Source organism: Nuphar pumila, chromosome 4 (assembly GCF_984573655.1).
Source record: "Nuphar pumila chromosome 4, dmNupPumi1.hap1.1, whole genome shotgun sequence".
Taxonomy (NCBI): Eukaryota; Viridiplantae; Streptophyta; class Magnoliopsida; order Nymphaeales; family Nymphaeaceae; genus Nuphar; species Nuphar pumila.
The window spans coordinates 11,439,232-11,462,931 of NC_143252.1; the positions used below are offsets into that span (position 1 = coordinate 11,439,232).

The 23,700-nt window shown below is 39.5% G+C and overlaps 1 protein-coding gene across 3 annotated transcripts; it reads left to right on the forward strand.

Moving 5' to 3' along the window:
* The first annotated feature begins 2,342 nt into the window (after positions 1-2,342).
* Positions 2,343-6,666, forward strand: LOC149839370 (uncharacterized). 3 transcript variants are annotated; one of them, XM_090004100.1, is made up of 6 exons: positions 2,343-2,472; positions 2,626-3,139; positions 3,671-4,007; positions 4,200-4,298; positions 5,708-5,822; positions 6,140-6,666. In XM_090004100.1, the coding sequence occupies exons 2-6, from the start codon at positions 2,652-2,654 to the stop codon at positions 6,352-6,354; spliced, it is 1,254 nt and encodes a 417-aa protein (XP_089860226.1). In that variant the 5' UTR covers positions 2,343-2,472; positions 2,626-2,651; the 3' UTR covers positions 6,355-6,666. The 3 variants fall into 3 exon arrangements, with proteins under 3 accessions (XP_089860226.1, XP_089860227.1, XP_089860228.1); XM_090004101.1 differs by lacking the exons at positions 5,708-5,822; positions 6,140-6,666 and adding an exon at positions 4,469-4,964; XM_090004102.1 differs by lacking the exons at positions 5,708-5,822; positions 6,140-6,666 and adding an exon at positions 4,478-4,963.
* The last annotated feature ends 17,034 nt before the right edge of the window (positions 6,667-23,700 follow it).

Consider the following 23,700-nt stretch of genomic DNA (forward strand, 5'->3'; position numbering starts at 1 on the left):
AGATCCAAGTGTTAATTGGCTTTGGAACTGGACTAAATGGATTGATATGATTAGATATAAGACTAGAACCCTTACCGTTAATTACATACCTAAGAGGAGGTGAGCATCGGATCAAGTACCCAACTCCAGATGGGTGGGATTTGGGCTGTCTGTGCAGCTCAAGTTTGACAAGCGTTGGGCCCAACCCGGCTTGACCCATTTAATTACTAGTCGGGTTCAAAGACCCACCACAGACCCACTTGGACCAAAGCCTAATAAGACTTGGGCTCACATTTAACTAACAAATGTCGTCGAATCAGACTTTCAACGAGCCGAAATCTAGGTCGTGCCTGTCGGACCCAACTCAGATAGGGTTGTACTGGTTCGGTGCCCACTAGGGCTGTTAAACAAGCTGAACGAGACAAGCTTGGCTCATTCTTGTGGCAAGCCAAGTCAAGTTCAAATTCATAATCAACCAGAGATAAATGATCTGAGTTCAAGCTGGCTTGTTTATAGAAAAAGTACTTTATTAATTTTAGAGCTAAAAGAAATATAATTGCAGAAAAATACATGTAAAATATATCTAAAAATATATTTCTTACTATATTCAGTTTTTGAACTGAGTACCTATTGTTCATATTCAGCTTCACGAGCCTAGCATAAGCCAAGGCATGAGCAGCTCCCCTTGTTTCCCAGCCCTAGTGCCCACCCCGACTACTTAGCTAATTTGCTTAAAAATATGGCTGCCAAGTGCCAATGTAGATTTGGGCCAGATTGAAATGGATCTGGATTAAGTCTGGATCTAATTGGATTTAAGCAAGGCCCATATGGCCGAATCAAAGAGATTTTGAAAAATAGGGTTACTTTATTGTTGACTTTTCAAAGTCCAAATATTCTTGGAAAATTGCAAAATTTTCAACTTATTTAAATGGGAAAAAAATTCAACTTATTTAAATGCAAAATTTTCAACTTATTCAAACTTAGAAATATATATATATATATATATTTATGGAAAAAAATAAAAATATTTTATTATTTGTACCGAAAGTTCTTTAACTAAGAAATTGTGAGACATGTGATAGGAGTAGTATATAAGAGGACACTACGCGGAAGTATCCCTATGACATAGTTCTTAAGAGAAAATATGTAAAATAAAATGATGTCACTGAAACTGTCTTCGTCGACTTCTTTTTATGACGAAATTTCCTCCCGAAAGATCAGGAAGCAGATCAGGTCATGCTAAACATGAGCGTTTTTGCTCATGTCAACATCGTGGCCGTCTGTTTGCATTTTGGATGAATGCTGACTTTTGAGTTTTTTAAAATGCAAATCGGATCGGATGGCCACGATGTCAGCATGAGAAAAAACGCTCATGTTCAATATGACCAGATCTGCTTCCCAAAGGTCACCGACACCCAAGCTCTTACGAAGCCCACCAGTGAAAGGCACCCGATAAGAGTTGAACCTGGGACAAAGGGGTCAGCACCTTCTCCCTAAGCCCCGCTACCATTGGGCAACTCGGGCAGGTGTGTCTTCGGTCTTCTTAGGAATGTGGGTCGGGTCCACCTACCTTGATTATTGCTTTTGAAAACTGACCAGTAAAAGAGGCAGCCTTGGCGGACTTTATGATAGTAAATGATTTAACCGTGCACGCCAATTAATGTGGTCTTTTTTTACAACTAAAAACGCTCGCCGAAGCAAGAAAAATCCCGATACGATACTCATTTGAATCACTAAAAGCAACAGACACACCTGTGCGCAGATCTGCCGTCTTCATGTCAATATGCCTTCACAACTAACCTGCTGGTCACAGGGACGACCCCTACAGTGGTCAGTATTGGTGCGAATCGGCCAATACTTATTGTATTGTCATAAAATCGATACGATACTCATTTGAATCAGTTATTTTTAATATTATCTTAATGAATTTAACACGTGTCATGTTTTGATTGACACACAATATTTTTATTAGTATTTTTTGATCGATTCAGAACGACTCACTTGAGAATCCGATTCACCTGAATTGTGGTCCAAACAATACATTCCGATACTGACAACATTGGTCCCACCACCACAAGGAGACGTGCACTGACAGTTCCTATCAACCATGCGGAACGCCCGTTGGTAAATTCGGTCATATACGCAAAGTTGCCGACAGAATGTATAGAGATTTAGACTTTGAAAAGTTTGGTAGGGTCTGCTTACACAGAGGACCGTTCTCTCCATTCTTTATGGGAGGATGATTCACAGGAGAACCGTTTTTCACGTGATTGTAAATGTGAGAAAATGGTTGGCTTATGGTTGTACGTAAGAGCGAGCAACACCTTATAAAAGAAAACGATTTCTCATGTTTGAGAGAAAGCAGTAGAGGTGTGTGGAGGAAGCGACTTGGATTCAGAAGTGAAGTGATTCTAACTCAGTTTTGTGAAGTGCTTGCAAGCGTGTTTGGCTGGACTAAAACCCTCAATCCCGTAAAGACTTCCCACCTTCCAGGTTGGTTTCGAACCTGATTGAATAGATCCAGATCCTAAGATTTATGATCCGAACCCAATCCAACTGACTCTCTCTCTCTCTCTCTCTCTCTCTCTCTCTCTCTCTGCTTCGTTCATGATTCAGTATGACATGCTTCCTTATCTCCTTTTGCAGAAGAGTTGTTGGGTACCAAAAGGAAAATGATGCCAAAGAGTAGGACTGTGGCTGGGGTGGATCAAGACGAGCTGTTGGATCCATCCATGCTGGCTGACCCAGACAGTTGCTTCCATGAGTTCAGTGGTGTTCAAATACACCATAAGGTATGTAGTGCAGAAGAAGAAGAAGAAGAGCAAGCAGAACTCATGGGTTTCTCAGTTCAAAGTGAATCTTCTCGTTTCCAAGCCAGAAATGGCAGATTAGGACTACCCATGATTCTTCTTCACGGTTTTGGGGCGTCTGCTTTCTCATGGAGCAAAGTAATGAGGCCTCTTGCTAGTATGGTTGGGTCAAAAGTTCTTGCTTTTGATAGACCTGCCTTCGGATTGACTTCAAGGGTGGAGTACCCTCCTAGTCCAAGTTCTGCAGTGGTGGCTTCCACTCATTTGAATCCATACTCAACCGCCTTCTCTGTTCTTGTAACACTTTCTTTCATGGACTTGCTGATGGGAGACAAGGCAATTATAATGGGGTGAGAATACTTCTTAATTTCCTATTATTTAAGTTTTCATTTAGTTTTTTACCAGTTCAATTCTTAATTCAGGAGCCATTGATATTCTTTTTCTTTTTCTTTCTGACATCAGATCACTAGCTTGTATCGCAACAGAATCAACGGTTCCTTATTAAACACTAGGCATTGTGATCATTACTATGTACGATACACCTATATAATGGCATAAATTATATAGTAAAAGAACATTAGGATGGTTTAATTCCATTATCAGAAGTTGCTTAATGAGAATTTCATGTAAAGTCCAAACTATTATGTGGTTCACCAATGTTATAGTAGCCATGAAAAATTTTGCAGTTCCTTTTTTTATTACTCATGTTCTGGTGGACTAATAATACAAGGCATAGTTTTTCAAGTAACATCTATATTTGAGAAAAATCAGAAACTCAGTTTCTTAATGAATTTTCTTGAAATTAAATTCGTGATTTTGGCGAGTCTTTTCCTTTTCGAACATCATCTAATTGTACTAACACAAGTAACTGTAATTTGCAGGCATTCAGCTGGATGTCTTGTAGCAGTTGACACATACTTTGAAGCACCTGAGCGTGTTGCTGCGCTGATCCTTGTTGCTCCTGCAATTGTTGCACCACTTGTCTCATCTAATAGAAAGAAGAAAAATCTTACTGAAAGAGAAGATGGGATAATAAATGATGAATCTGGTTCAAATGACCAGGATAATCTATTGTATCGCATTGGTAGATTTCTATGTGCACTCTATTTTCAAGTCCAAAGAGCCATAATGTGGATAATAAAAGGGATTATGAATTTCATCTCCTATTGCTGCAAGAAGTTGTCGGCAATTCTGCGGACTTACTTTGCCATCATGCTGGTAAGCATAAACATCTTAGAAAGGCATTGAGTTGTTGAATCCTTGAAGGGTTAATGTTTTCTGAGTAGGGATACCATTAATAATTTGAATATCAACGTTATGCAGTATCATTCTTTGTGTGAATCTTGCATAAGATTGCCAAGTCCTCGGTTCCTAGAAATTGCCTTCAACTATATAGTTCTTTGGTTGCAGGTAAGGCTGATAATGGACAAATTTGGCATAGCGGCTGTTAAGAATTCTTGGTATGATGCAAGCCAAGCTACCGAGCATGATATTAATGGTTATACAAAAGTAAGTTACAAAACATATGTTTAGTTGTTTGCTTGCAGGATTATATGACACACTTTTGATAGTTTTAATCCCTCATGATTTCGTTTAACATTATTTGATCTTACCACTATGACTTGTTTACGTTTTTGGTATTCATTTACCATCTATTATATCATGATTTATTGTTCAAGTTCTTCCAGAAAACATTATTTTCAAGCGGATTATTTATGTCAGCAAGTGCATGTGTCATGAGGAGCAGTAATAATTGCAGCATAGCAACATAGATTCTCCATTTACTGAATTGCAAGTGAAAAATAACAAGCGAACGATGAACTTGGGAAATGCTTAAGGGCATGCATATTTTATAGCAAGATTTTTATGACATTGTCTGCTAGGTACCCTGACTAGGATGTCATTGCTATGTCAAACTGACTTAATGCTTTTCCTTATATGAGTAGTCAAATTGTGCAGAAGATTCATTTTACTACGTGATGCATATTTAGAGTCCAGGCAGAAGCATACATTGTTGAAAACCTTGAGCTTGGAGTTCAACTTTATATGTACACATAACAAATTAAATGCATGGCAATTATGCTCTTCAACTTGTGGCTCTAGCTTTTTGGTCCAATAACAAAAAATTCTTATTAATGAGAAGATATGTCTTCTTGATGTTACAAAGAGAAAATTATGTTAACACAAAATTACCATGGTCTCTGTCTTAATATGATAAAAAATTAAAGTAGTTCTATTACAATTGAGGTTATTCGCCTCTTGGTGGTGCCAGATCAAGGGAAAAGCCTCATCCTCCAAAATTGTTCCCGCATCTTGGTAAACATTACCTAAATTCATAGTCACGGATATAGGCGATATTTTCAAAATATCGTGATATTATCGCTGTAAATTCAGCAAATGATAATATAGGTAAAATATCATGATATGTTGAAAATATCACAATATTATCACGATATTAACAATTAGTTTTACAGTGTTTATTTATTTTTTACATTTTAAATATATTTTTCTTCTCTCTTTTACATTTTTTACTTATTTCTTTTATTATTTATGCACTTTTTGTCTAAACATGATATTTTCTTACTTATTTTTGTTATTTTTTAAGCCTCTAGATTTTGCCAAGATTTATCACCAAACCTATACTATCGTGAGAAATAGCCTCACCAAGATATAGCTGATACGGATACTTTGTTAAATGAAGAACAGTTCTATGGAATCCCAACAATCAAATAATAACTTCTACTGAAAGTCGAATGTGGGGAATCAGTAAAGTTCATGAGGGATGCTCATATTATTTGTGGACATTGATAGTCCTCAAAAACTAAACTCGTGTATATGTGCCTTTGTTGCATTGCAGAAGATAGGTGGACATTTTCTTTTGGATGAACTAATAGTTTTATGATATTCCCCTACTGCAGCCACTGAGAGCTAAAGGCTGGGAAAAGGCACTTCTGGAGTTCACAATAGCTTTGCTCACTGAAACTGAGAAAAAACCATCAAGCAAGAGTAGACTTTCTGAGATTGCATGTCCTGGTAAGACATAGTCCTGATTTGTTTTACAGTGCTTACGAAGAAAGCTTCCAATAACTCTGGAAGTGTGCATATACTTCACAAAACTTGAGAGTGCACTTTGTGTCTTAATTCACAAGTGAAACATTATTCAGCAACTACTAAAACAGTTTTGTGAAGTCTAGGATCTTAATGTATCTATTTGTATATTATTCATTATTAAAGTTTATTTTTTAAAAAATTTGAAAGAGTATTTCTTCTGTAACTGCTGCTTCATGCGAGCATTGGTATCATTTTGTAATATTTGCATAAACTGATCTCTTGTGCTGATCAACAACCAGTTTTAATTATCACGGGAGAGAATGACCGCATTGTTCCTGCTTGGAATGCGAAACGGCTATCACTAGCCATACCCGGCTCCCATCTTGAAGTGATCAAGCACTGCGGCCACTTGCCTCATGAAGAACGAGTTGAAGAATTCCATTTTGCTGTCAGAACATTTTTGTCAAGAGCTTTCAGCATTCACAGCAATCATGTTCACCAAGAAACACCATGATGTCACAGTAGAAAGATTCACTTTCAAGAGTACGTTAACATCATAATTTGGTAGAAGCCCAGCATGTTGAGATGAGGATGGTACTTGGATAAAGGGGAACCTCAGAAGTTTCTTACCTGTTGCTGCCCAAATTTAATCAAGGAAAAAGGAGGGTGACAACCATGCATTAACCAAATTCCCAACCATGGGTTGACCGAATTCTTATGATCAAATATTCATTTATTTATTTAGCTCTCTGCAGTGTGTATTTATAGATTACCACTTGTAACATGTCATAAATAAGCAATGAAAATTCATTATTTTTTCATATAATACCACATTTCTGCATACCTAGTGAGTCTAGACAGAATTTACATTTATGAGGGATGAACTTTTGAGTATGTTTTTCACTAAAATGGAGAAAATGTGCGAGATGCAAGCTGAAAATTTTGATAAAAAGGATTTTGATAAATTTTGATAAAAAGGATGCAAGGTGAAATTTGAACCTAGTCTGCTGTAATATACATATATGTGTGCATGTGCATGCGTGCTTGTGTGTGTGTGTGACTCCATTGTGTTCAGTCTACTATATGATGTTGAAGACATGCTCAATTCTCTATGGGATAACTAAACAACAAATGTTCTAAACTTGAATCAATAAAGTAATTGATATGCTTGTGCCGGCTTTATTTTAGAATAAAGTGACAACAATAGAAGAATATTAAAAAGATTTGAAAGTAATGCTGCCTACAAGGCATCCTCATGTTGGTAACAAAACAATCTGAATCGTTCTTACAGATGATTCTCAGAATCTCAAGTTATCGATATCCACTATGATTAAAAAGTGTTTTATATAAAAAATAGACTATTTTTAATAATTCAAAATAACCATCTGGTGCCCTCCCTGACCCGCAGAAATCCCTCAAGGGGGATATGGATCCCCGCGTAATACATGGGAGGCACTGGTGCCCGACCCAAAAGGGGCTGGCGTTGCCCAATTCCCATCACCCCCCCTCCGATTATGCCCTAATCCCTCTCTCTCTCTGGCCCTCCTCCCTCACTGTGAGGCTGCGCTGCGATCCCACCTGAGGTCCCCTCGCCTCCTCTCTCTCTCTCTCTCTCTCTCTCTCTCTCTCTCTCTCTCTATCGGAGTCCCGATCCGACAGTGTTTCTTCTTCAAGCTGGTTGATGGCCTTTCAGTCTTGGTTTCGTCTTTCTCAACAAAGTGCATCGTATGTCCGATTCGCCTGGTCTCCATCAGCTTGGTAAGTGCCCCTCTGTTAGCCGTGTTTTGCAGGGCTCCGTTGGCATTGAACTCCTCCTCTTTCATCCGGGAGGGCGACTTCGCAGACCTGGAGGGCTCCCCAAACTTGGTCTATCCGTCAATTGCGGGTTCGTCATCTTTGAGTGGTCAACTCTCATCCTTTTTGGGTCTGTCTGTGGACGATGCAGCTCGGCGGCTCAAGCCCAGCTCCTCAACGTTGATTCTGTTATGCGTGAGTCCTTGGCCGCGATCGCAGATCGTTTACCGACCTTGGTCGCGGATGCTGGGCGTATCTCGTTCATCAACACCACTTCTCCTTCGGTCGAGGGGTTATCTCCTCCTGGGTGGGGTGGTCTCCCTATTAGGAGACGTCGTCGACCTTCGCTATCTCCATCCGGCGAGTCTGGGGTCTCTCCTAGGCGGTCTGTGAGGATCCGCACTCCTCGGGTATTTCCGGACTTTCAGTTATGAAGATCTTGTGTTGGAATATTCGGGGACTGAATTGCCCCACCAAACGTCTTTTCCTGGCGAGTTGGATCCGTCAAGAAAAGCCCGATCTTATTGCTCTTTGTGAAACGAAGATGGCAGATATCTCGAGCTCGGTCGTCTCCGAAATATGGCGTGGTGCAGATTCCTTCTTCAAGCCTGCGACTCAATATGCGGGAGGCATCCTCATCCTTGGGAAGCATTCTCTAGCCTTACAACAGGTGGATGAAGGTACGTTTTCCATATCCATCACTCTTCCCTTACCTACTCAGACTGTTTCAGTTGTGGTCACTATGGTGTATGGTCCCCACCGTCAAAGCCGTCGGGAGGAGTTTTGGTTGGACTTAAATAGGGTAATTGCTTCATTCGGGGATCAGCATATTATCATGGGAGATTTCAATTGCCTTATGTCTCCTATCGATTCTAGCTTTCCGGTTAATTTCTCGACTTCAATGAGGGGCTTCCAAAATTTTATTCAGATGAACCGGTTGTACCACGTTCCCCATGTTGGTGAAGCTTTCTCGTGGTCCAATCGACGATCTACTCCGTGCTTCCGTCTGCTAGACAGGGTGCTTGTTTCGTCAGAGCTGCTGAGTTCTATTAATGACATCTCTTGTTGTCTTCTGCCACCATCTGTCTCAGACCATAGTCAGATTGTTATCCGATGGGGTCAAGGCTTCACCGGCGATAGATCCTTTAGATTTGAGCAATGGTGGCTTAAGGAGGAGGGCTTCGAGTCGTTAGTCCATCAATCTTGGAGTAGACCTTGCTTTGCAGTCCGGGCGGCTACAAGATGCATGGTTAAGCTTTTTCGTCCATCTCGCGATATCAAATCTTGGCTTATCTCCAATAGAATAAGTAAATTCCAAAATCTGGGGGATTGGGAGCGAGAGCTGGCTTCTATCAATCAGTCTCTCTTGGATACGTCCTATATGAATGCATCAGATATTGAATGTCTCAATGCTAGATCGGCCGAGCTGACTCTTCTAGTGCAATCGTGGCGTCTAAAGGATGAAATTCGTTGGAAGCAGCGGTCAAGGGTGAATTGGCTTAAAGCGGGTGACGGGAATACAAGGTTCTTTCATTCGTTAGCATCTCACAGGCATCGAAGACATGTGATTCACACTCTGTATATCAATGGTGTCTCCTTTTCGGGCGATCAGGTACTCAATGCTGTCTCCAACTACTTTTCTAACCTGTATTCCTGCAACCAAGCTGTAGGTGGCAATATGGGTTCAACTTTATTTTTGTCCATGGATCGAGCGCTAGCCAACTCGATTCAGGGGTTGTTCACCGAAGAAGAAATCGTCTCGGCGGTGCGGGAGTCGTCTGGGTGGAAAGCTCCAGGATTTGATGGCTATCCTGTGGATTTCTTTCGCATATTCTGGCAATGCGTTAAGAGTGACATTCTTAGTGTCTTCGCCGAGTTTCATCGAAATGGCCGATTGCCGGTTCATTCTCACCTAGCAATTGTGTCGCTTATTTCTAAGGAGGAAGCCGCATCGGATATCTCGCGGTTTAGACCTATATCAGTGTTAGGGAGTTTATATCGCATTATCGCCAAGGTCTTAGCTAACAGGATGCGTTCAATTGCTCCTAGGATTTTCTCAGAGGCTCAGTTCGCCTTCATTCCTAACAGAAGACTTCAACATTCCTTCATTTTGGCCACAGAAGTGTTGCACTCTCTCAAGATCAGCGGGGGGGCCTTTTTCACTCTGAAGCTTGACTTTCATAAAGCCTACGACTCGGTTCATTGGCCGTTCCTCTTCAACATGTTGGCAAACTTGGGCTTCGGTAGGCGTTTCTCTAGCTGGGTGCATGAGCTGGTAACCAATGCCCAATCACAGTTTCAGATCAATGGGGTCAAGGGAAAACAATTCAAACTTGGTCGTGGTCTTCGACAAGGATGTCCTCTGTCTCCGTTACTCTTTAACGTCGTCTCTGAAGGCCTGGTGGTCTTGGTTAAAAGGGCAGTGGAGGGTGATCTAATTGAATCTCTCGGTATTCAAGAGTGTCGTAGTCAGATCCTGACATACGCTGATGACATAATTATCTTCGGAAGGGCCTCCATCCAACAAATGTTAAGATTCAAGCTTGTCCTTCTTTTTTTCCAATCGATGTCAGGTCTATCCTTGAACTACGAGAAGTGTTGTCTTTCCATGGTCAACGCCCCTGCTTCTATATTGGACTTGGGCCAGCGGATATTCGGATGCTCGATTTCGGATAACTCTTTCTCTTATCTGGGTCTGCCGCTCCAAATCAGTCGTGTATCAATGGCAGCCTGGAGCACCACTATCCAAAGGGTTCAGAAAAAAATTTTGGGCTGGCAAGCGTCCTACCTTTCTATCGCAGGTAGACTAACTCTCATCAAGCACGTTCTTTCTGCTATGCCAGAATTTTTTATGTCTATGTTCCTGATGCCCATGGGGGTTAGTAAGAAGATAGCTCAGGTAATGACGCACTTCCTGTGGTCTGGGCGTGGTCACGAAAACAAACGCCACCTAATAGGGTGGGACACTCTTCGACTACCCCAAAATAGGGGGGTTTGGGAATCAAGGACCCCCGGCTGAGGAGTATGATTCTTGTCGTGAAGCAGAGTTGGCTTGCACACCAACCTGGGTCTCCATGTGCAAGCGTGCTTCTAGCTAAATACGGTGGTGTGGAATCATTGGTGGGGGCCACAAGCGTGCGTCAGCGATCTATGTCAAAGCTTCGTCGATCATGGATCTAAGCATGGTCTGCAGTTCTATCTCATAATGGCAATGTTGAATCGCAGTCCCTGTTCTTTGGTCGTAACCTTGCTCCGAACGGATCTTTCCGCTCTAAAGAAGGCTACCTCGCTCTCCTTCCATCGGGGGTGGACCGGTTTCCGACGAACCTGATCTGGGGCAAGGGTCCCACTCCGAGATCATGTTTCCTGGCTTGGCTAATCTTACACAATCGGGTGCAGACTGACAACTTCCTCAAATCCATCGGTTTTCATCTGCCGAGTAAATGTGTGTTGTGTGAGGCGGCTGAAGAATCTGCCTTTCACCTTTTTTGGCAGTGCTCTGTTTTTCAAAACATCTTTAAGATGACTTGGAATAAGCCGGGGGTCAGCGTGCGTCAGGAATCGTTCGCCAATGATTTGTTGTGGGGTCCTCAACCAGTTCGTCATTGCAACAAATGGCGTATTATTTGGCGAACTTGGCTTCTCTCGTCATGGTGGACCGTATGGATGACTCGCAACAACGCTATTTTTCGGCAGATTCCGGCAGTGTTCAACAAAATGGTGAACCTTATTTTGGCGGACATATACGCCATTCTCCGCATCAACATCCCTGATCTGCAACACCATCTGCCTCCAGGGACCATTCATGATCCTGGGTGATGCTCGTCGCCTATCTATATTGGCTTCTTGTTTCTTTCTTCCTTTTCTCCTTGCATCTCTCCTTTTCTTTTTTTTTCCCCTTTTTTGGGGCTCCTTGGCATGTTTTGGGCCCGTGTTTGGTTTCCCGGTAGGTTCAATGTTGGTTGAACCTGCTTTCGTTTCGTAATGTTGATGGTTATAGTTCGTCTCTCTCTCTCTCTCTCTCTCTCTCTCTCTCTCTCTCTCTCTCTCTCCCTGAAACTAGAACGCTAGCCCGCACCACTCCTTTGGGCCTCCGGCCACTTGTCATCTGGTGGCAGCTTCCGGTAACACTGCGCAGCATGCACCCCCTCCCCCTCTCTGTTCAAGAGGGGTCAGGCCCTCAGGCGCGCCACCTACGCCCTGCATCAGGCCATCTCTTCAACACTGCGGCGCACCACCGCATTCTTCTTTCCAACTTTCTTTTTCAAATTATTCCTGAATAGGTTCTGATTTTAAGGGTTTTATTTTTTTTCAATTAGCAAAGTATGATGTTTGTTAGGATTTATTTTTTTATTTAGTTTATTTTTTATATATCATGAATGTTTAATTAAGGTTTTAGAGTTTTTGTATTTTGTAATTTGCATTCGACATTAAATGAATGCCTGATTTTGATTAAAATATTAAGGGTTTTATTTTTTTCAATTAGCATAAATCTACTAATCATTTAAAAAATTAGGGTATTGATTTAGATTTTTCAAGTAACATAAATATTTAATTAGGTGTTATTTTTTTATGTCTTTTTAATTATCATAATGTATGCTAATAGCATTTTTTGATTTCACAGGTTTTATTTGTTTTTTTCAATTAGTATAATGTCTGATGTGGTTTAGGTTTTTTATTTAGTTTAGTTTTCAATAACATGAATGTTTAATTAGGGTTTTATGATTTTTGTGTATTTTTTAAATTAGCATGAGGCAAGTAATGGATGCCTGATTTTGGTTAAACAATTAGTTTTTTTTTAATTGTTATAAATTTAAGATTTTTTTTACTAATTAAGGTATTGATTTAGACTTTTTCAAATGACAAATGTTTAATTATGGGTTTAAGTTTTTTTTTTCTTAGGAATTATCTGATAATAAGATGACTGCTTTTATTTTTGGTCTTTTATTTGCTTTTTTTAACATAATGTATGATGCTTGTTAGGGTTTTTATTTTTTTATTTAGTTTAATTTTTAAGTAGCATAATAGCATAATGTTTAATTAAGGTTTTAAGGTTCTTTATATATTTTTTAATTAGCATTAGACATATGTAATGAATGCTTGATTTTAGTTAAAATATTAGGAGTTTTGTTTTTTTCAATGAACATAAATCCATGAATTTTTCAGTTATTAGGGTATTTATTTACATTTTTTCAAACGATGCAAATGTTTAACTATATTTTTTAGGTTTTTTGTGTTATTTTATATATATATATATATATATATATATCATTAAGCATGATTTTATTAATGAATGTTTGATTTTGATGATTACTTATCAAACCCCTAAATCTTTGATTTTTGTTAGAATTTTTTTATTTTAGTTTTTAAATGCCATAAATATTTAATTAATTTTTTTTCTTTTTTTTTCAATCAAGATTCTATGAATACATGTTTGATTTTGGTTTGAATTGTATGGGTGTTATGTTTTTTTTTTTTTCAATTAACATCTCGAGGAATCATGTTGTTAGAATTTAGGGTTTTTGACTTTTTTTTCATGTGCATTTGTAACCACCCTAGTTTTAGATTATTGGTTCCGCCCCCATCAGGAACCCTTTTCTTCAATAACGAAAAGAACCACTTGTCTATAATGTTTGGGAATGAATTCACGGCATGTCCCCTCAAAGTGTCTTTGAATGATGAGACGCACCTGAGCGGGGACTGACCGGTCCCTAGCCTGGTGTCATCCCTTGTTTGATATGCAAGAAGCGACTGGTCTGGTGGACACCCATTTCTTCGCCCCCTTTGTATTTAGGTTCTGTTTGGAAAATAGCATTTGGGATTGGAATTAATGCAATTGGCAAAAACTTGATCAAACTACCTTGGTGCAGACGTTTGAAAATTGGTAGTTAAGATGGGTGTTTATGCATTTGGGATGGGAAGTGATGCCCTCTCTCTTTTGTATTTTCCTAAGGATGTGCAAGATAGTTGACAATTCTTGGTAGGGGTTAAGGGATGTCAATAGGATGGTGTTTAGATCTGATATCCAGCTGAATCGGATTCGGTAAACCAAGTCGGACCAGATCAACAATCTGATTCGGATTTGATATGCAAATTTACATCTGAATTGGAATCTGAATCTGACATATGAAATACATCTGATTAGCTAATCGGGTTCAATACTACCTTCCTTCTGAAACCAAATATGAAAGTTAGGCTAGATCAGATAAAGTTGGATTCAATACCCAAGTCAAACTCGTTTACAGACCTAATAAGGGTGGACATTCGGCTTGTCCAGTCAGACGTGACAAGGGGCCCTTTTGGACCTGATAGGCCCTTATCCTTACCCAAGTCCAGTAAAAATCTGACCCAGCTCTTGTAGTGTTCAGGCTGGGCCTAGGTCTTATTTGTTTGGGCTTCAAGTTGGTCAAGTCAGGGCTTTAGACCTGACCAATAAATGGGCCAGGCTCCACTGGGTTCTCATTCTGACCCTATTGGAACCCAGTCCACTTGCAAGTTGGGCTGGGTTGGGCCTGACACTTATTGGGCTTGGACACACAAGGCAGCCCAAACCTGGCCATCTTAGATCAGGTACCCATCCCAATTTTCCCATGAATTCTTGGTTGGATTCTCATGGTCCAAAAACACAAGTTCTCATGATCTTGCATGTTTCTTCCCAAGTGGACATATATGCTTTTCTGTTAGATGATAATTCGAGTTCCCTAAATTGAGGTACATAGTGCCATGCCTTTCCCTAAATCGATACTGTAACGACCCAAACTTATCCTCGTAAAAAGTGATTTTTTTTTTTAACAATTGCAGAAACAAAACCTAAGGATCCGGGGTCTTATGTAAGACCCACAAAATTTTTGAAATTTTAATCAAAATAAAGAGGAATTTTAATATGAAAAATCAAAGTTGTGAAAATATTGATTTAATGTTTATGTTAGCCAATTAAGGTTGTTCATATTTTTAGAATTTAAAATTTTAATATTAATTAACCAGAATAATTAAACCAGTGTTTAATTGTTAAATAATCACAATTAATTAGAAACTATGTCTAGTTAACCTTAACTGACTAATTATTTTGTAATTATTCCCATAAACTATGAATTTAAATTAAGAAAAATCTATTAAAGTGATATTGTAGAGTTTGGATCTAATTTGGATCTGGTTTGGATCCAATTAGATCATATCCAACTAAAAGTTTCAAAGTAGAAAAATTTATGAATTGAAATTTCTAAAAATAAAATAAAGACTAATATGAGAATTTCATATATTGTGGTTCCTAAAAATACTATCAAGAAATAGTGAAATTAACAAATAATAAAATATGTCAAAAAGATGACTAAGTAGTTAGAATTAGTTGAAATGGAACCAACTAGAGGTTAACCAATGGGAGGTGGTTTTGGTTTAATCATTGCCTTGAAATTTATAAACAATAGAATTCTACCAAGATCCCAAAAGGAATCTATACAAATCATATGAAAATCAAAAGATGTAAAGGCCAGAACCCTTAGCATTTTTGTAGGTTTCCAAACTGGTGAAAGTGTTTACATGTTTATGGAAAACAATGGTCATATTTGAAAGATTTTTTTGAGAAGAGAGTTTGACCAATCTCATGCCTTCATCTTCTTACAAATGATTTAAACCACACATCTCATTGTAATCATTACTTCTTGCCTATAAATAGCATTCAAAAAGGAAGAGAACAAGCATCCAAGAGCCTTTTCTCTCCCTCTTTCATGATTTTAGGGTTTGCTCATCTTCTCTACACTACAAGAAAATTGTGGATTAGCAATGGACGATATCCATCTCTAATCCGTCGCTAAACTATTTAGCGACGGATTGACGGCGGATATCGTCCATCGCAAATTTTTGCTCGCTAATTAGCACCAAAATTATCTATCATTACTTCTGGCATTAATTTGCGATAGATTAGCGACAAACAGTATCCGTCGCTAAATTTAAAAAAAAATAAAAAAATTTTGCTCTTTGTCAGGCGGTATTCCGGCAGCAATAAGCCAGATTTGTACCGCACTCGACAGGCATTGCAAAGGGACTGCTCGTCCTTCGATATCTGCAATACCATCCTCCGTGAATCGGTGCGCTCTTCGTCATCGCCGTCCTCCATAAATCAGTGCACTCTCCGACGTCGTCGTCGTCCAGCAATCAGACGCTCTGCCTCATCGTCGTCCTCTGTGAACCAGCGCGCTCTCGGCCGTCGCCGTCCTCCAGCAACTGAACGCTCTGCCTCGTCGCTGTCCTTTATGAACTGACACGCTCTCCAGCATCGTCGTCCTCCAGCAATCAGACGATCTGCCTCGTCGCCGTCCTTCGTGAACTGATGCGCTCTCTGGCGTTGTCGTCCTCCAGCAACCGGTCGCTCTGCCTCGTCGCCGTCCTCCGTGAACTGGCACGCTCTCTGGCATCGCCATCCTTCAGCAACTGTCCGCTCTGCCTCATCGTCGTCCTTCGATATCATTCCTTCGAAAGTCGGTTTAAATCGTTCGGTCGCTTTAAATTTCGAACGGGGAGAGAGGGGAAATTTCGCGCTCTTGATAGACGGGTTAAATAAAAAATTAGCGACGGATAATTAGCGAGGGAAAAATTCCCTTGCTAAATCCGTCACTAATTTGTTTTTCTTATATTGACAAGTAGCGACGAAAAATTGGAGTCGTTATTCTGTTGCTAAGTAGCGACGGATTAGCGATAACATTTTTGCATCGCTAATTCGTCGCTACTTAGCGACGAATTCAGGATGAAAGTTTTTTCTAGTTAATCTGTCGCAAATTTGCGATGGAAAAAATCCTTCATAAATTTTCGTCGCTAATTAACATTTTTCTTGTAGTGCTACTTGAGTCTAGTGTAAGGTGCTCTTTGAGGAACTCTATCCTATACCACTTGTGAGTTGAAGATCAAAGGTTGAAGTGGTTCAAGCTATTTTTGCAACAACAAGTAAAGGTAAGTGAATTTATATTTTATACATTTTGATATTTATTCAAACTCTTCTCTCTCTCTCAACCATGCAAACATGTATTTCATAATACATGTGGGTATGGAGAAAAAATTCTCATGGTATGAACCATGATTATTTTTACACATACACTCTCTTGACTCACACATGATTTTGGCAAAAACCATGGTTGAAATTGAATATTATGTTTTATTATGCTATGACATGGTACATTGAGGCATGTATGAACATCATTGGACTTGTGTGTGGTTATAAACTATTATGCTATGACATGGTATATTGAGGCACTCACTCACAACCCCTCAAAATCTGGATCGACCGACTGAAGCTCCTTAATACGATCTATGATCTTGGGTTGTGTCTACTTCCCTATATAAAAGATGCATCCAAATTTGTTTGCAAACAACTGTCACATGACAAACTCCTCAATCAAGTATCAGTTGTGACCAATCAAGTTGGCTGCCATGACTGATGTCTTTTTGCTCAATGCATTTGTCACTACATTCGCCTTACCAGGGTGGTAGGCGATGGTGAACTCATAGTCCTTGAGGAACTCCAACCACCTATGTTGCCTTGAATTCAAATCATGCTGCATAAAAATGTACTTGAGGCTCTTGTGATTAAAAAAGACCTCGAATTGTTTTTCATACAATTAGTGTCGTCAGATCTTCAGCGCGAAGACAACAATCACTAACTTCAAGTCATGTGTGGGGTAGTACTTCTCATGCATCTTCAGCTGCTGAAAAGCATATGCGATGACCTTCCTGTGTTGTATCAAGACATAGCCCAATCAGGTACCCAAAGTATTGTTGTACACAAAAAACCCGCTTGTCCCAAAAGGCAAAGACAACACTAGGGCTGAGGTCAACCTCCTCTTCAACTCCTGAAAGCTCTCCTCGCATTGAGGTGACCAAACAAACTTCAGCCCATCCTGCAAAAGCCGAGTGATAGGAGCAACTATACGAGAGAAGTCGTGTATGAATCGACGATAGTAGCCCACCAATCCTAAGAAACTCCTGATCTCTGAAATTGTCTTCGACTGCTCCCACGATAATATTGCCTCTACCTTAACTGGATCAACCTCCATGCTCTTGTCCGAGATCATGTGGCCTTGAAACATCACCCTATCAAGCAAAAACTCACACTTTGAGAACTTAACATACAATTTATATTCTTTCAGTGTCTGCAACATGATCTGCAAATGCTCTCAGTACTCCTTCACGCTCTCAGTATAGATCAGAATGTCATCGATAAACATAATGACAAACAAATCTAGCCACAAACTGAAGACCTGATTTATCAGATCCATGAACATTGCAGGAGCATTGGTGAGTTTGAAAGACATCACTAAAAACTTGTACTGCTCGTATCTAGACCTGAATGCAGTCTTTGAAACATCCTCTGACCTGATCCGCAACTGATGGTACCCAGAACGAAGATCAATCTTAGAGAATACCTTTGTCATTCGCAACTAGTCGAACAAATCATCAATCCTAGGCAAAGGGTACTTGTTCTTCATGGTTACCTGGTTCAACATGTGATAGTCTATGCAAAGTCGCATTGACACATCATTCTTCTTGACAAAGAGAACAGGTGCACCCCAAGGTGACACACTCGGCCTGATAAAACCCTTGTCAAGAAGTTCATGCAGTTGCTTCTTCAGCTTAACCAACTCTACAGGTGCCATGCGATACGACATGCTGGGAATATCAGGGCGTGATGCGGCAGCAAGTAGATCCATCGTGTCTTCATCTCCCCTTTTTTTCGGTGCCTCCAAACGGCTGTGTTTTGCATGGTCGATGATGAAACCAGCATAGATCACCAGCCAGACGTGATCGATCCTCAATGAACTCGATTTAGGGCAAAACCCATCGACGATGCGGACCATTTCGAGGTGGATAGACGAACTGATCCACTAGACCTACAGATCTTATAGATCGTGAGGCAGACATGGGTCGATATGCCCCACGTTGTCCCACTCGCGTACCAGTGACCATTGTGGTCCCACGATGACACCAACTCTGATGGCTGCTACAGTGCTGCCCAGTGCAGTCAGGTACCCACCTGAGTGGCTTGTAGTTCTGGATGGATCGCATGCTGGCATCTTCGAAACTCTCCGACCGAACGACATTGTAGAGCACTTCTGTGAAGAAAAGTAAAAAACAGAGTAATGAACAAAGAAAACATCCTTTTACAACCAAACACTCTTTAAAGAGCTCAATTTCACCATTAGACTTGTACTTGATGTGATAAACCCATCGACAACCAATAGGTGTCACATCTATGGAGGATGGACAAGTGTCCAAGTCTCATTTGTCTCTGAGGTTTAATTTCAGCTTGCATCGCCTGAATCTAGTTAGGATCCTGTGAGTCTTCATGAAAGGAGCTAGGTTCTGTCTGCTGAGATATGTTTAGAAGAAAAGCTTTATGTGCAGGAGAAAATTTTGAGAATGATAGATATTGTCCTAAAGAATATCTTGTTGTATGGCCTCCTCCAAGTGATGTTGAAGCTGATGATTTATGTGCAGCACTTCCATAGTAAAATTCTTTTAACAAGATTGAAGGTTTAGGCTTTTGAAGTGATCTTCTGAGTTGGTCAATTGGTTGCATAATAGGAACAATAGTTGTTTCAAGATTCAAAGTTTTATCAGACAACTCAGAAGCTGATTGAACATTGGTTAAGGAAATTTGTTCTGTATTCAGCAGGAAACTAGATTGATTAGAATCTGGTTGTGAATTTGAAACAAATTGTTCACAGACATGTTTTGAAAGACATGGAACCTGGATTTGACACTCTTCAATCCAATGGTCAGATTCTTCTCTAGAATGATCATTAATAGGTAAAGGAAAAACACATGATGAAGAAGTATTGTGAACAATATTTTTAAAAGGAAAAATACATTCATTGAAAACAACATCACGACTAGAATAAATCTTTTTGGTTTCGATATTATAAACTTTATAGGCCTTTTGTCCAAAAGAATAGCCTAGGAAGACACATTTGTGGGCTCTTGAATCAAATTTTAAACTTGGAGTTAGATTTGTAGCATAACAAAGACAACCAAAAAGTCTTAGACGAGAGTAATTTGGTTTCTTATGAAAAAGCTTTTCATAAGGAGTTATTCCTTGTAATAATTCTGTAGGTGTTCGATTGATTAGATAAGTAGCAGTTGATATATACTCATCCCAAAATTTCAATGGAATTTTAGATTGAAATCTTAATGATCGTGCTACATTAAGAATGTGATGATGCTTCCTTTCCACCACACTATTTTGTTGTGGTGTATAGAAGCAACTATGTTCATGCACGATGCCTTTTTAAGCAAGGAAAAATTTCAATTCATTTGTAAAAAATTTTGTGCCATTATCAGTTCTTATTTTTTGAACACTAGTATTATACTATTTTTTTACCATTATTATAAAAGTTTTAAGCAAGTAACAAGTTTCACTTTTGTGTTTCATTAAGTAAGTCCAAATAGTCTTAGTATAATCATCAACTAAAGTAAGAAAGTAATATGCTTTTGAATTTGAAGCTTGTGAATAAGGACCCCACACATCACAATGTAGAAGTTCAAAGGAAAATTCTGTCTTGTTATTACTTGAAGGAAAAGACAATCGTGATTGTTTTGACATTCTGCAGACATCACAAAATTGATTTATCATCTTAATGTTTGAGTCATATATAGAAAACAACTTCCCTATTGATGAAGAAGGATGTCCAAGGCGTAAATGCCAAATTTCAGAATGGTTCATGATGGTTTTCTCAGGAACATATTGATTCATAGTGGTATTCATGACAACAGATCTGTTTACAACAAAGGTATTTGGAATTTCAGTTCTGAAAATGTAGAATCCACCTTTTAAATCACCTACTCCAATCATCATCTTGGAGTTTAGGTCCTGCAACAAGCAACCGAAACGGAAAAAAAGAATGTTACAATGAATTTGATTTGTTAATTAACTTACAGAGATGAGGTTGTATTTGAAATCAGAAACATAGTAGACATTTTGAAGAGTCACTGAAGAAGAAAGAGTGACTTCTCCAAGATGTGTAGCATTAACAACTTTGTTATTTGGTAATCAAATTAGAAAGACAGAGTTTAGCTGAACAATTTTAGACATGAAATTCAAGGAGGAACACATATGGTGACTAGCACCACTATTAATTATCCAGAGATTAGGTTGAAGTATCGTCATACCAGCAAAATTTGCTTGTGAGAAGTAAGAGGATAAACAAAGTGACCTATCTTTGAGAAGCTGTTTGAGTTGAGAATATTCCTCAGCAGTGAAGAAGAGAACATGATCTTTGATGGAGTCTTTAGATTGCATAGCAGCAAAGACGTTTTGAGAACCTGGATGCTCACCATTACCTTCAACAGAATTAACACTACTGATTGATTTTTCAATTTTTGTTTTTGCACCATTCTTGAAGTTTGGTGGATAACCATTTAGTTTAAAACTGCGTTCTTGGGAATGTCCAATAATACGATAGTAAGAACAGTAATACTGCTATTTTTTTGAGTTCTTGCCTTTGAAATTTTGAGTTTCTGTATTAACTGTAGCCAGACTTACATGCTCGACTACGGATGCATGTATTCTTGCTTTTCTTTGTTTTTCTTCTTGAAGAACAAGAGAGTAAACTTTGCTAACAGAAGGCAAGAGATCATAAAGAAGTATTTGGCCTCTAATTATGTCATAATACTTAGTAAGACTCATCAAGAACTGCATCACACGATCTTCTTGTTGATTCTCTGCAACCTTTTTTAGTGCGCCACACGCACATGCTGGTAGAACATCATAGGAAGACAATTCATCCCAGTATGCTTTCATCTTAGTATAATAAGCAACCACAAACATGGTTCCTTGAGTAAGTCTGCATATGGCTATTTTGATTTGATATTTTCTTGGTGCTAAGCTCTGTGAGTATCTTTCTTCTAAGTCTAACCAGACTTCTCTAGTTGTAGTTGCATAGATTACGCTATCTCTGATTTCTTTAGACAATGAGTTTATGACGCATGATAGTACCATAGTGTCACATCGTACCCAAAAAATATAATCTGTAGAAGTACTTTCAGGTGAAGGAAGAGTACCATTTACAAATGAAAATTTGTTTTTGGCTACAAGAGCCATTGCCATCGAGCGACTCCAAGTCACATAATTCTCTTCTGTCAAAGGATGAGAAACAAGAACAGTGCATGGGTTATCACTGTGATGTAGGAAATATGGATTAATGAACCCAGAATTCAACTCAGTAAATGCTTCAGAAGAAACTTGTGTTTGAGAGTTGGCCATGATGGAGAAACTCGGGATCAGTAAGTCCAAAGCTCTGATACCATGTGAAAAAAAGTAAAAACGGAGTAATGAACAAGAAAACAACAAAAAATAGGCCGACTTCAGATCTTCATTTCTCTTATGCTTGCTAGATATTTATACAAGTTTTAATAACAGAAAAGATACAGAATAATTGAAAGCTTGTAAATGAACGACTGTCATAGAACTTCCAGTACGTTCCATTAATAACTTCTGATAGAGCTTTGAAACTGCCCAACTGTGTAACTGAAGCCATGATGTAAACTTTCTTTCTGATCTATACTTCTACAATATGTTATATGTCGTTTAAATATTATCTTCAATTAATCATTAGCTTACTTCTATTACTTACTTTAACAACTTCTACAGTAATGCCTCCAACCGTCGATTGCCTGTGGCAGCTGGTCTGAAATGTCACGGACAACACGCATCTCAATGCCAGCACGTACCTCGATGGATGCATTCCTTGCTGGTGCACGACCTTCGACGGCCAGCTATGGACAACCATAGCCCACTGCCAATTTCGATGGTCGGTCCGGATAGGGTTGACCCCCTCCCACCTAAAACAGAAACAACGACAACCGCCCAATGGCTGGTCTGTTTGGGTGATTGGGGATTTCGGTGAGTGCCGCAAGCACACCGGCACACACGCACATCAGAATCCGTGGAGTGGGTTCATAACCCAATGTTGGAGTTCATCAAAATAGAACCGAATTGTGAAATAAGAATACATACCAGTAGACGTCATGGATGAAACGATGGGCGGGTGCTCGGCATTCTCCTCAACCTATTGATGCCCGCGATGAGCCTAGGTCATCATGTCGATGGTGAGTGGGACCCTGAACCCAGTATGAGAAAGAAGAGGACACTCCATCGGTTGTTCTCATCATGCAATCAAGCCCCTTTTTATAGGCTTCTAAGAAAGGCCCAGAGCGGAAAGAGTGGGTGAATACCACTGCTAGTGGGTGAGTCATGCTCCACCCTATGATGTACCCATGTCAAACCGGGTGACATCATGTTGATTCATATTCCAACAAGTACTTCTTTCCCCATAGCCCAAACAACGTGGGTGGTTGAAATTTTGAAGAGAGAGAGAGAATCTGGTGGTGGTGGTGGTGGTGGAAGAAATAGAGAATCATGCTTTGCTTTGGTTTTATATGAAAAGATGGAACAGGATGAGGCGAAGGGAAGATGCCTTGTTCACAAAGGGTTTAAGGCAATTGGATTTGGAGCATAGATGTAAAACCCCCTTTCCTGCTTCACCAGTTGCTTTTCTTGTAGGACAATCTAGGACCGTCAGATTATTTTGGCATGCCTAAAAGAGATTTGCTTAGTTGGAGCGGGCCTAAGCTGTTACACGGGTAGTCAGGGTTCAATTCCTGCAGGCGCTACTTCTTGCATAAGCCAACGCCCAGCATAGGCCCTGGGGGCAAGGGTCTTGGAGGTTTATGCCGCCGGGATGACGACTATATCTCCGCACTCGGGTGTGGTTTCTTCGGGTTATAAAAAATGGCAAGGATCCATACGTTCTGACCTGATCTGTAACCCATATCATGGACATGTGGGTTTTGGTGAGAAGAATTGGTTTATGTGGATAATTGGTCGAACCATGGAACATGGCAACAAATATTTTGATTATTATTGAAAATATAAAAAATTTATGGAATTTTGTGATCATTAAAAACATTAATAAAATCTTGGCATTTCAAAATATCTTGATATTTATCTATATATTGTTTCTTTAATTTGTCTAATATATACCTACCTAATACATTTAATTTATTTCTTTTCAAGGAAAAA